At 33.1% G+C, this 13,317-nt stretch overlaps 1 protein-coding gene across 1 annotated transcript; it reads left to right on the forward strand.

Annotated features, from left to right (window-relative positions):
- Window positions 1–1,682: 1,682 nt before the first annotated feature.
- Window positions 1,683–10,133, forward strand: UPL5 (ubiquitin protein ligase 5). The gene is made up of 3 exons (XM_047308147.2): window positions 1,683–3,641; window positions 8,025–8,614; window positions 9,428–10,133. The coding sequence occupies exons 1-3, from the start codon at window positions 1,889–1,891 to the stop codon at window positions 9,689–9,691; spliced, it is 2,607 nt and encodes an 868-aa protein (XP_047164103.2). The 5' UTR covers window positions 1,683–1,888; the 3' UTR covers window positions 9,692–10,133.
- The last annotated feature ends 3,184 nt before the right edge of the window (window positions 10,134–13,317 follow it).

Genomic DNA, 13,317 nt, shown 5'->3' on the forward strand with positions numbered 1-13,317 from the left:
TAAAAGTAATAAATATAGGAATTGAATTGAAAAAAATAAAATATAAAATAATTTTTAAAAGATTAAAAATTAAAAAAAGTAAGAAAAATTCATAGACTGACACATGTTTTGTAGTGTATGACATATATGGTTAATATTTGATTAATTATTTAAATAATATTACAAAAGAATATTTAATAAAATTGTGGGTCTTAAATGCAATTCATTATTGGTACGAAATTTGCAATTAATGTGTAACTAAAGTTATAATAAGATAAAAAAAATACACGAGAAAACTTTATGAATAGTCTAAATCAATAACTTACGTTACGGACTATAAATGCTAATTTAATATTAAATTAATTATGTAATAAATTTATTGTTAATAATTTAAAATATACTAAGATAATAACTTTAATATTCGGTATCAATTTTATCTATATTATATAGAAGAGATTTTCTGCGTGTTCATATTTATTTTCTAAATTTATTATTTAAATAAAAAAATTAAATTAAAATAGTTATTTTATTAATTTTACTCTTGCTTTAAATTTTATATTTTGTAGTTTGACCGTTTATTAAACTTAACCATTTTTTAATTATAAAACCACTTATACAATATATAAAAACTTTATAATAAAGTTTCAAAAATTATTTATTTAGTGATCCAAATTAAATCATGACTAAATAATAAATATCAACCCAAAATAATAAATTTATATATTATATATTCATATTTTTCTAAATTTCTAGTAAATTTTTGAAAAAAAACATTTTATATATTAATTTGGAATAACCGGTAAATATTGTAATATATAATATTTTGAAATTATTTTGGTATTATTTAGCTTAACATTATATTAAAAAGTATGGTTCAATAAAAAAATTTAAGCTTATTTATTATCAAATAGTTCAAATAGTTCAAATTTAAGCTTATTTATATATTATAACTATATTTTGATAATAATATCATGTGTTGATTATTTTACTACTATTTATTATAATATTATTATATATTATTTTAATCAAAATATAAATCTATAATTAATATTTATTTTCTAAATATAATTAATATTATTTGATAAATATTCACTTTTTGCACGCTCCCTCGGAAATTGATACACACAATCGGAAATTGATACACACGATTTACAAAGACATTAAGTTTCTTGCTGATTTTTCAAAAGATCTTTTCGAAGTAACAGAATAAACTTTTTGAAGACAAAAAAAACAATCAAACGTTAGGATTTTACCACCTAGTTTATGTTTAAGATACATATAAAATAAGGTACAACTGAAATAAGTATACTATTTTTAATTTTGTGATATATTATATGAAAAGAAACAGTAGATAAAAAAAAAGTAAAAGAAGAAGAAAAAGTTGATATATTTTATTCTTTTAACCTAAGAATAAAATAAGAGAGAAGAAAAAGTCTGGCAGCTTCTCTGCTAAGTATGCAGCAAATACATTATCTCTCCTGTTGAAATATTAATATAAAATGATAAATCATTAATGTAAAGTTTAATATTAAAAAAATTCCAAATAAGCATCCGCTGCTTCCAAAAGGCAGAGGGTCCCACAGTGGGTTTATTCGGGAGAGCAATCCAAGCATTTGCGCCTCAGCACAGCAGAAGACGACGCCGTTTCGAGAGGCAATTGAAAAAGCCAACACAAAGTGGTAGTATATAAAGAAGCAGGAAGGGATTAGAAGGAGAGACTGAAGACGGTAAAACATCAAAGGCAAAACCCAATTTCCTTTGCAGAGACACAGTTCTGTTTCTGGCTTGGCTTGCTTGGCTCGGCTCGGCTCACCGCAGGACTCACCGGTGCGTCTTCATTCGTGGATGGCTTTTTGGACTTTTCACTCGGCTTGTGTCTGACACAGCCACTCGGGGCGGCGCCTCCTAAATGTCTATGATTGAAACCCCCGCCGTCCACCACCTCAGCGGGGGCGCCACCGATCATCACCGTCACTCGTCTAAACGCAAACTCGACGAAGAAGATGACGGAGATTTCTCGGACTTAATCTGTGTGAGGATGCGGAAAGAGGAGGCTGTGAATTCATGGTCGAGCTCCTCCGGCGCCTCTGGCACCGCAGGAAGCGGCTGCTCTGCGGTCGCGCAGAAGCCGCGATCGCACATCCAGTTCTTTGTGCGAATGATGTCAGCCGGAAACACTATTGTGATGCAGGCTTTCCCCGAAGACAGCGTGAAATCGATTCATGAGCGTATCCAAAGCATGAAGGGAATTCCGGTGTTTGAACAGAGATTAATTTATCGGGGGAAGCAGCTTCAGTGGGAACAGACTCTCGCTGAATGTTCCATTCAAAACGACGCCAATCTTCAACTCGTTGGTCGCATGCGCAGTACTGAACACCCTCAGGCATGGCAAATTATCAACGACATGGTTTCCCTCGTGTATCGACTTTGCTGTGGTGAGACTGTTCACGATTCCTTGAAGACTATCAAGGGGTTAATCACCAGTTACTTGAACATGACTCCGAGGATTGACAACGAATCTGCTTCTGGGTATTTTCAGATTTTCATGTCTTCTTCTGCTCCTGACGTGCTTGTTATGCTCTATGTGTCCCCTTATGCAGGTAACAAGGATTGTGCTGAGTCTTCTGTTAGACACTTTTTGAGTTCTTGCCGAAATACCTTGTCTAAGGCATTGCATGGGCAGTGTGCATGTGTGGTCTTAGAGTTCTGTAAATTGCTTAGGAGAGTTGGAACTAATGACCCTTTGTATCTCTATTGCCGGAGTACCTTTGGGTCCTTGTTGGAAACTGCTGGGGTTTCCTACGCTGGTTCTGATAATGCTAAGGGGTTAGTTTTGATTAAGGACATTTTCCCCTTTGTTTTTGAGCTTGTTAATTGCTTGTTGATGGACTTGGACTCGAGTATGGAATCCCACAGAGCCGTGGGGCCTTTGTCTAATGATGTTGTGGATTTTACTGCCTTCTTAGTGCCTTTGAGAACTGGAATCAAGGAGCAACAAGCTGTCAATGGTTCTATGGCTCAAGACAAAAGTAATAAGGATCTCTTGCACGCCAAAGAGATTGAATATCTTCACTGTTTGTACATGCAGTTATTGAACAAAATCGACCAGTGCCTTCAAAAAATGGACCAGAACTTGGCTGGCCAGGAAATGATGGAAGGGGATAATCCTTATCCTGGGTGGTCTCACTATCTTTCCATCTTGAAGGAGTTGTATCAAATTTCTAAGCTTTATGATGGTGCTGAAGAAAAGCTTTGGAGTGTTTTGAGGCGACATAGAAATGTGCTGTGTCTGTTGATTGTTCGATATGCAAAGAGAACTGATGAGCATCAGTGGATTCTGGAGCATAGGTTTGTGACCAATTTTGAGTCTAGAAGGCATTTGGCCATGATGATGTTCCCAGAGGTCAAAGAAGACTATGAGGAGTTGCACGAGATGCTTATTGACAGGTCTCAGTTATTGGCTGAGTCTTTTGAATACATAGCGCGTGCTGAGCCTGAATCTCTACATGTTGGTTTATTTATGGAATTCAAAAATGAGGAAGCTACTGGCCCAGGTGTACTAAGGGAGTGGTTTCTTCTGGTATGCCAAGCAATATTCAATCCACAAAATGCACTTTTTGTGGCATGCCCAACTGACAGAAGGAGATTTTTCCCTAATCCTGGTAAGTTTTTCCTGCATTTTTGAATTCTTTCTTTTTATTTCAATAACTTGGATGTTTGTTATTTACAAGATGACCTTTATTAAGATTATAAAATATGTTGAGGCTTAATATGATCTTTATTTACATAATGTTCCATTCGTTAACCTCCGCATAGTGGAAGTCATGTCTTTTATTTGTGAATCATTACTCATTGGTTTTTCTTAAATGAAATATGCCCCTATTTGGTGAAATCCTTGGATGATCTCCATTGTCTTGTAGGCCCTCTATGCTTCAATTTATTTGATTGTGCAGGGGACTATACTTAAAAATGTGGACTTTTGTACCATACATTGGGCATGACATAGTTAATGTCTTAAAACAGAGGACTCTAAGAAAGCACACACACGCACGAGAGGAACTCAAACTGAAAATTTAATGAGTAGTATAACAGAAGATCTAACCTCAGAATAAAGATTTGTATATTCTTCTTCCTGTGACAATGGGCATCACAATATTCTTAGGAGACATCATTTTACAATGCAAGTACTTTATCTCATATATGGAAAACCACTAAACAAGAAGTTGAATTATATCTCTCACAAAAGGTATGTTCAACTTCTCCAACCAATCTGCCAAGTTACATTCTTCTTCTTCCTATGACAATGGGCATCACAATATTATTAGGAGACATATTTTACAATGGAAATACTTTATCTCTTACAAGGAAAACCAAAAAACAAGTCAAATTGTATCTTTCACAAAAGGTATATTCAGCTGCTCCAAACAATCTCCCAAGTTACATTTTTTATATGGTTAATGAACCTAAAATAATAATATAGAGAGGCGGATGAGGCCCAGAGAATGACTGGGCTTCCTCAACCACTAGCCCACGAAGGTACCAAGACATGGTGGGAAAAATATACGTGAGAAAGAAGAACCCAAGGGCTGAGGTGGCAGGAAGTTAGAGGAGAGAGAAATCGGGGAGGGGAATAGAGAGATTCTATTTGTATTTGGTTTTGCAGAGAGTTGAGGACAGGTTTTTGGTTGATAGAGGAGAGGAATTGCTTGTGTTGCTCTAGCGTAGCTCTGGGTGGGATTTGTTATCCTTCTATATCCTATTTTTGTAAATAGAATAATACGAACCACAATGTTCATTTCATTCCTTTCTTTTTCTTCTAAGCTTTTAAGGTGTGGGTTTGTAACATTTGGTCACACCTTTTGGATCCCTTTTTTCCAATGAATGCCACCAAAGAAAAAGGGGAGTGAGGTGAAAACAGGGGAGCCAGAAAATACAATAGTCATGGATGCTAGGGTTGAGATTGTCAAGGGAGAATTGGAGCGAATGAGTGTTGTCATGGAGAAGATACGACTCCAAGCAATCCAAAACCAATCAGCGATAAAGACGATGCTTAAAGAGGCTGCGATAAACCAATCAAAGTTAGTGGAATTAATGACTTGTAGTTGTGAGAAAATCCCTCACATGGAGGGAGAGAGCTCTGTTGGGTCTAAGAATAAGGAGTCATCTAGTGGTGGAAGTGACTTGAAGTCCTTAGATCACTAGAACTGGATGAATTCAGACAATCGATGAAAAAGGTTGAACTACCTATGTTCAGCAAATAAGGAACTTACAGGCTTACCGAGGTCAAGAGGGTTCAAAGCCATTATGGTAGTTGTGGACAGATTAACAAAGTATAGTCATTTTGTGCCTCTGAAACACCCTTATATAGCTAGGGTGATAGCAGAAATTTTTGTAAGGGAGGTGGTGAGACTCCGGGGCATTCCAAATTCTATTGTAAATGACAGGGATTCAATATTTATGAGCGGGTTTTGGAAATAATTTTTCAGGATCTAAGGCAACTAAAGAATAACTTGCTAAGAGCTCAAGGTATAATGAAGGCACAAGCTAATAAACACCTGACAGGTAGAAGCTTTGATGTAGGAGAAATGGTATTTTTGAAGCTCAAGCAACATGGACAGAATTCGGTGGTATCCTGAATTTCATGTGTCCATTCTAAAAAAATGGTGTGGAATTATAAGACAATGGAAGAATTACCCACTGGTTTTGAGGATGATGGTGCTGAAATAATTGAACCTATGTCTGTCATACCTTTTCGCAGTGTTATGAAGAAGGGAGAACGAACGAACCAATGACCACAAACAAGAGGTAGTCCTTGCGTCATATCTCGATGAAAAAGTGATGTCTATCACCGTCCTTTCCAGGAAGCTCTAATAGAATACTTCCATGATATAAAAACTCTTTAAATTTAATTTTGAGGGGTTCCAGTGAGGGTAAATGTAAGCCTGCTAGCCTTTACCCCTACAAGGGGGTTGGGTGTTTCCTGGATTTCAATTGTGATCTCTGGGTCATGAAGCATCAACCTTACTGCTACGCTAGGAAGGTTGTTGCTGAAAAACTACTTTACATATGAAAATGAAATTTGTTATGTTCATTTTAAACTATTCAACCATTTGGGGGTGTTTTAGGGCCATATCATTTTTCAGAACTTATCTAATACACCATGGATTATAGGTATAAATAAAACTTATGAACCACATCATGAAATTGTGCAAAAAGGGGAGCATGGATTACAAATTGAGATGAGGATTGTAGTGAATCTATTTGGTTTTGTTTGAGGAGATCTATATGCAAGTCATTTATCTTTGACGAAGATTGATGGGATGGTAAAGAAACTTACCTGTGGTTTTTACTGACCTGAGCGTTCCAAAAGTAGTGTTGTGGAAGGAAAGGTGTTTATGTGACATATATTTTGGCTATACAAGACAATGATGAAGTAATGACCGACGTGAGAACTCCAATAGGTGAGACAGATTTTCCTTTAAGGATAGTGTTAGGGGTTGGCAAGTATATGAGAGAAGAAGGTATAAGAGAGAAAGAGAAGGGGACTGAACGGTAGAGGACAAAGGCCGAACGGTAGATCAGGGGGAGCAACCAGGCCGAACGGTGGAAGGCGGGGAGCGACCAAGCCGATCGGTAGGAGGCGGGGAGCGTGTGGACCGAACGGTTGGAAGCAGCGAGGAAGCCTCCTAACAGCCACAGCGGTTAGGATGGGCGGGAAACTAAGGAGAGAGATATTCTGAGCGGATATTCAGCAAAAGTTAATTATAGTAAATAAAGATAAATATATTTAGAATAAGTTAATTATAGCAAATAAAGATTATTTTCTAATATTCAGTACAAGTTGGGCGGGAAATAATTAGTTTAAATAAAGGAGGAAGTCTAGGGTTTAGGGCATGCTTTTGATTTGTGAGTTTTGTAAGAGAGGTTATGCTCTCAGGTAAATGACAGAGATCCTGCTCCCAGTTATTGTTTGTTTTCTTTGATACAGTTATTTCAATTCAATAAAGAGGTTTATTCAGCTATTTACCATTGTTCATTGTCTGTGAGAGTGTGAGCGGTTGTATTTGGCTAGTTTACGTACTCAGGTACGTAACAGATAGGGTTATGTCAAGCCTGTAATCTTTACTTGTTTAATCTAGCTTTGGAAGTGCTTACCGGGAACTTACCAAAGTATTTCCATATAGGCGATATAGTTTTGATTGATGAATTGAGGGGATTAGTCAACCGTGAACAACTTTGGAGTCAGACATTTTAAACAAATTGTTTTCACTTAAGTATGAGTAAGGTGGAATATATGCATTACAATTTTAACGAGGAACGAGGAATAGAACTAGGAAGTAAAAGTGAGAGAAAATATCTTGCTTAGGATTACTGAAATGGGGAAAGAGACCATTAGTTAAATTCCAAGGCAAATTTTATTATACTGTTATAGACTGGCTATACTTTGCGGTAATGAATGTTGAACTTTAACAGAACTGCAAGAGAAAAGGGTGGGAGTGATAGAAATGAGAATGTTAAGATGGATGTGTGACTGTACAGAAAAAAGAAGACAAAATACGCAATGATTATACAAGTAATGTTTGGTGTAGCCCCAATTAAGTATAAATGATACACAATTGGTTGTGGTTTGTAAACTTACAGTGAAATCCACTGGAGGCATCGCCGAGAAGAATAAATATTATGATTTTTAGTTCTGTGATGGGAGGAGGAGACCAAGAAGGATATTGGAAGTTGTCAAATATCTTTAATCAAAATCGAATACATTGTGTGATCCATGTAGTTGACCTCTCCTAGTAGGTTAAACTTTGTTTTTTGCAGAATCCTATGCATCCTTGTGTCATAATTTGAAATAGGACGCAACAGCTTCTTGTCTATTACTCAAAACTCATTTGTTTATCACATCTAAATATTTTGGTTCTAAATATTAGTTCCCACCTAAGATAGGGACTAAGATATAATTTGTTTTATATCTTCTATTCATTGCAATCATTATAGCATTTATGGATAACGAGTTTAGCTTATATTTTTTGTTTACTTGTTTGCAGCATCTAGGGTACATCCTCTGCACCTTGAGTACTTCAGCTTTGCTGGTCGAGTAATTGCATTAGCTTTGATGCATAGGGTGCAAGTGGGTATTGTTTTTGATCGTGTGTTTTTCTTGCAATTGGCGGGAAGCTATATTGTTTTAGAGGATATCAGGAGCGCGGACCCTTGTCTGTATACTAGCTGCAAGAAAATATTGGATATGGATGCTGATTTCATTGATTCAGATGCATTAGGACTGACATTTGTTAGAGAGGTGGAGGAGTTAGGACAGAGGAAAGTGGTTGAGCTCTGCCCTGGGGGAAAAAACGTTGTAGTTAATAGTAAGAACAGGGATAAGTATGTTGAACTTCTTATACAGGATCGCTTTGTAACATCCATATCCGAGCAGGTATCACATTTTGCCAAAGGTTTTGCTGATATTCTTTCAAACTCCAAGCTCCAGCAGTACTTCTTCCAAAGTTTAGACCTTGAAGATCTTGATTGGATGCTGCACGGGAGTGAAGACACCCTTTCTGTTGAGGATTGGAAAGCACACACCGAGTATAATGGTTACAGTGAGACAGATATTCAGATCTCTTGGTTTTGGGAGGTATGTGCATGCTGCTATTATTAAATCTCGCAAAGTTTGTCTCTAAGTTCTATCTCCTTTTTAACGCCTGCTCTGGTTGGTGACAAGTACCTGCAATGTGATGTTCTTTAAGGCTGTCTCTGCTTCCATTTTATCAACTGAACAAAGTGTGTTTTATTGCCTTGGTACTTCTTGGAAAGCATCACTATGGTGGTTACTTTGAAGTGTCCATTTCCCTAAGGGAATTGTTTTCTATTGACTGCTGTTGGAATCCACTTTTTAACTTCTCTGAGCAGCAATCATGCTAGTGTGCTAGAGTCCTCAACTTTGTTACTGTAAATTTTTCCTTCCCTTAATTCCTGATAAGCTCAATCTTTGATGCGCCTCATTATTATCGGAACCTTTTTTCTCTAATTTTTGTTGCCGAAGCCTCAAATCTTATTATGCCTTATTTGCTAGCAGACTGTTCATTGCCGTAGCCGTGCGTTCCTTCTTTGAAACCCTGTCAAAATTGTTATGGTTGTCAGTTTTGGCCCTTTTTCTGATAGCATCTAGCTTTATACATTTTGAATATGCACCTCTTTATGACTAATGGTAGCATACCAATATATATTTTTGAATCTTTCGTAGTGCAAGCATATAATTTCATCTTTTGTTTAGTCTGAATATTAACTTCCTCGTCTTCATTTAATTTGTCAATGATCTCTTTTTGAGTAAATATGGGTGGTTATCAATTAGTTCTGGAAAGCTTTCCAAATAACTCGGTATTTTATGATTTGTCGAGAGATCTTAGTTTTTTCTTTTTTTTTTCTGTTGAAAAACACTTTTTAACAGATTGTTGGGAGTATGACAGCTGATCAAAGGAAGGTTCTTCTATTCTTTTGGACATCTGTAAAATATTTACCAGTTGAAGGTTTCCGTGGTTTGGCTTCACGACTCTACATATACAGATCCCTTGAACCTGGTGATCGCCTACCTTCATCTCACACATGCTTTTTCCGGCTGTGTTTCCCGGCTTATTCATCTATGGCTGTCATGAAAGAACGTCTCGAACTCATCACTCAAGAACACATTGGGTGCAGTTTTGGTACTTGGTGAACAAATACACCTTCAATCTGGATAAAAGTGGTTTTGACTGCACATAGATTGTCGTTGTACAGATTATATGAGTGTTCCCATCAGTTCTCTAATTGGATACTGTGACATATTTCACCAGTTCTCTATTTTCCAAAGTAGTGGAGGGTTGCAGTGGCATTGGTCTTTATCAAATGTTTATATGGATAAAGTATGAAATAAAACAGGCTTTAAAGAAAGAATATTGATCTCACTTGTGATCTTAGCATTGCTATTGTGGTAAGTAGCTTATTTTGTGATGCCATGGACTTAGGATGGTAGTGCTCAGGATGGATCGGGTTACGGCCTAAAGGCCTGCTGCTTGCTCCCTCCCTCAGTAGAAACACCAAACTTTTTAAGTTATCTGTCTTCATCTATAAATTACATTCAAGTCTAACGACTAATTTTTTTAAAGTCATTATTACTATGTTATGAGTTCTATGCAATTGTTTAGCTATGATAGATATAGTAACTACTTTGTCACAAGTTTTGGTTTCATTGCTTCTAATCCCTTAAGATAAATAGGTGTATGAAATTTTTAGGCTCTTTAGTTGCTGCATATTTTTGTTGTCACGTTAATAGCGAAACAGAGAGAATAGACAAAGGCAAAGAGAAACAAGAAGCTGGAAACAGAAAGAAAGGATGAAACAAAGTATTCTTAAATTTATATTGTTTTTTTCGTTATTTTTTCTGTGTTTGTCTTAAACCATACAATGTGAAAGACTAATTTTATACTAGTGTGAGAAAATTTCCTTTTATTTTTAATCACTTTTTAAAGAAAGAGAAGTTATATTTTAATAATAAGAAAAAAAAAATTACATTTAACAACTCAATATTAATATTTTAATATTTTTTAACTTTAAATATTAATATATTCTATAATTTTATTAAGGTAGATTATCTTTAAGAGTGTCAATCTATCCTTAATCTTTAATGTTTGAAATTCTTTACAGTAATTTTATTTTCTTTAAAAGATATTTTTCTCTGATTTTATTTTCTGTAAAATATTTTCTTTGATATTCATCTATGGAAAATATCATATATATATATCTTTATTAGTTCCTAATATTCCTTTTTAGATAGATAAATCACATTTATTTTACGTACTTTAAGTTATTTTGAAGTGTAGCATACTTTTATTATTTCACAAAATTGATATTGAGTTACTTTGAATGGTCATTCGATTTTCTGTTTAACACAAAATTTATGAGTTATTATAGAAAGATAAAAAAAAAATATTGTCTACAAATATCAAAATCATAATCCAATCATTTTAAGGGGCTTAAACATTTTATCATATCACCATCCTATTTGAGAAGTTACTTACAAAGGAAGAAAGAGTGTTCACTGCACTTTTTGTAAAATAAGAAAACCTCTATTTCATTTGTAAAATATAATATAAATAAAGTTAGAAATTATGTATGTTGATATTGATTTTTGAACTCAACATTTTCTCGTGTAAATTTTTTACTGTAGTCACATTGAAACCTGATATCGATTATTTGATCAACGTATAAAAATAATTTTCAAATATGCAAATTTGAAAGGAAAAATGAGACAATTAACTCTCATTACTATTTGCTGAGCTTTGAAAGATTTGAAAGGAAGGTGAGAGAGACGTGGGTTCAATTTCTTTTACTAACAAATAACAAATAACATTTCCTCATAAAAAATGATATTATATATATATATATATATATATATATATATATATAATTCAAATGAATTTATATACAATTATAACTTTTTTTTAACTGTGATTATTGATTTTTTAAATTTTTATTTTTTTTAAATAGGTATATTGTCGAAGAATAAAAAAATAAATCATTTTTTAGGAGTGATAAAAATAAAAGGTACAAGATGAAAACAACCCAAATTTAACTATTTCACTTATTTTGAAACATGATAATAATGATTGTTCAATTAGATAATTGTGTAACACATGTAAAACTGTAAATCATGGATGAACAGATGTTATATGAGCAGCATATTAATAATAATTCGTATTATTTATAAAATAAATAAAAATTATTACAACTAACGTTTTAAATTTATTTATATTTATTTTATAATTTTCTGTTTTAATAATTACTATAACATATTTTTTATTATGGATTTTTATATTCAATCACTTATCTAGTCACACACTTCCCTTTTACTTATTTTCATTACTTTTCTCCGCTGTTATTTGCATTATTCTATTTATATAAAATTCAGACTATTTTTTTATTCTTTGTATGTTGTCACTCAATCAATTTCATGTACACTTCCTTTTCCTGTTTAATTTCATCTTATTCACGTATTGTAAAAATTAAAAAAAAATAAAATAATAGATGTAAAACATATTTAAAATTTTATTGGGTGTGAATATAATATTATTATTTTCAAAATTCTAACAAAAAGGTGTATAATGCAAATATATTAGATTTGCGTTGTTGATATCAACTTCTTGCAGAGATAAGTGGTCTTCAGCAAGTTTAGCTTTTTGGGTGGATCATATATCAATTCTATTATTTTTAGAATTTAATTGAAACATATTGATTTCATAATTAATTGTAATGGATGGATACTTGTCAACTTAATGAATTGGACAAATAAAAGATCGTTACAACTTATTAATAGTTAATAAAATAATGAAAGTTTAATGGGTCAGTTTTAATTATAAATTCATTTTAATATATATAAATATATGTTTGACAAACAAAGTTATTAATTTGAGTATTAGAATGTCTCTTTCATACAACTTAGAAAAAAAAGGAACAAACAACATAATTTAAATAATAGAAGATGATCAAGGAAATCTATCTAGTCTTTAAAATAACTTTGAATGTTTTGAATAAAGAATTTCAGTCGTTATCCCAAACACTAATTATTTTTATATTACTATAAAATAATGTAATAAACTTTTCATTTAATTCAAACAGAAGATATTTTATATCTTTACACGTTGGTGTGGGCTAATAGAGGAATTTCACCTTATGCAATGCATGGAAAGTATAGAAAAGTTACAAATTATTAAACACAACTTGATTTGAAAAAAAATCTTGTACGGTGTTTTGTGATTTAAAATAAATAAAATGAAAAATAAGGCAAAATAAAATTCATAATATATCAAAATGAATTAGTTCAATTATTTTTATATTCATAAGAAAAATTTAATTGCATTGAAGGTTTGTCCACAGATATTAATAAAAAGTCTAACAAAGATTTATCCATAAAAATGTTGTTGTACCCATTAATGTAAGAGACGTGGAAATAAAAAACTATATTAAAAGTTGATATACTTGGATGTTACTGTACTTAGATGAGCCAAAAAAAGATTACATCAACACTAATAAATTTTGTAAGTTCACTCATTAATGAAACACATTAATTGAACTATATTTTAAACATAGTGCTGAAATTTGAGTGATTGATAATATTAAATAATTTAATTGTAGTTATAGGATAATATCTTCCCAGTAGTGTCTTGAGGGAAATATTAGATATTGATAAATTCATGTCATTTAATGAATTATGCAAAAAATAATAATAATAATAATGATGAATGGAAAGAAACATTTAACCATTACGATTTCCTACGTATTAGTCAATTTATTAAGAGAAATTTA

The sequence above is a fragment of the Vigna umbellata genome, chromosome 1 (assembly GCF_029865625.1).
Source record: "Vigna umbellata cultivar VRB3 chromosome 1, Vumbellata_1.0, whole genome shotgun sequence".
Classification (NCBI taxonomy): domain Eukaryota; kingdom Viridiplantae; phylum Streptophyta; class Magnoliopsida; order Fabales; family Fabaceae; genus Vigna; species Vigna umbellata.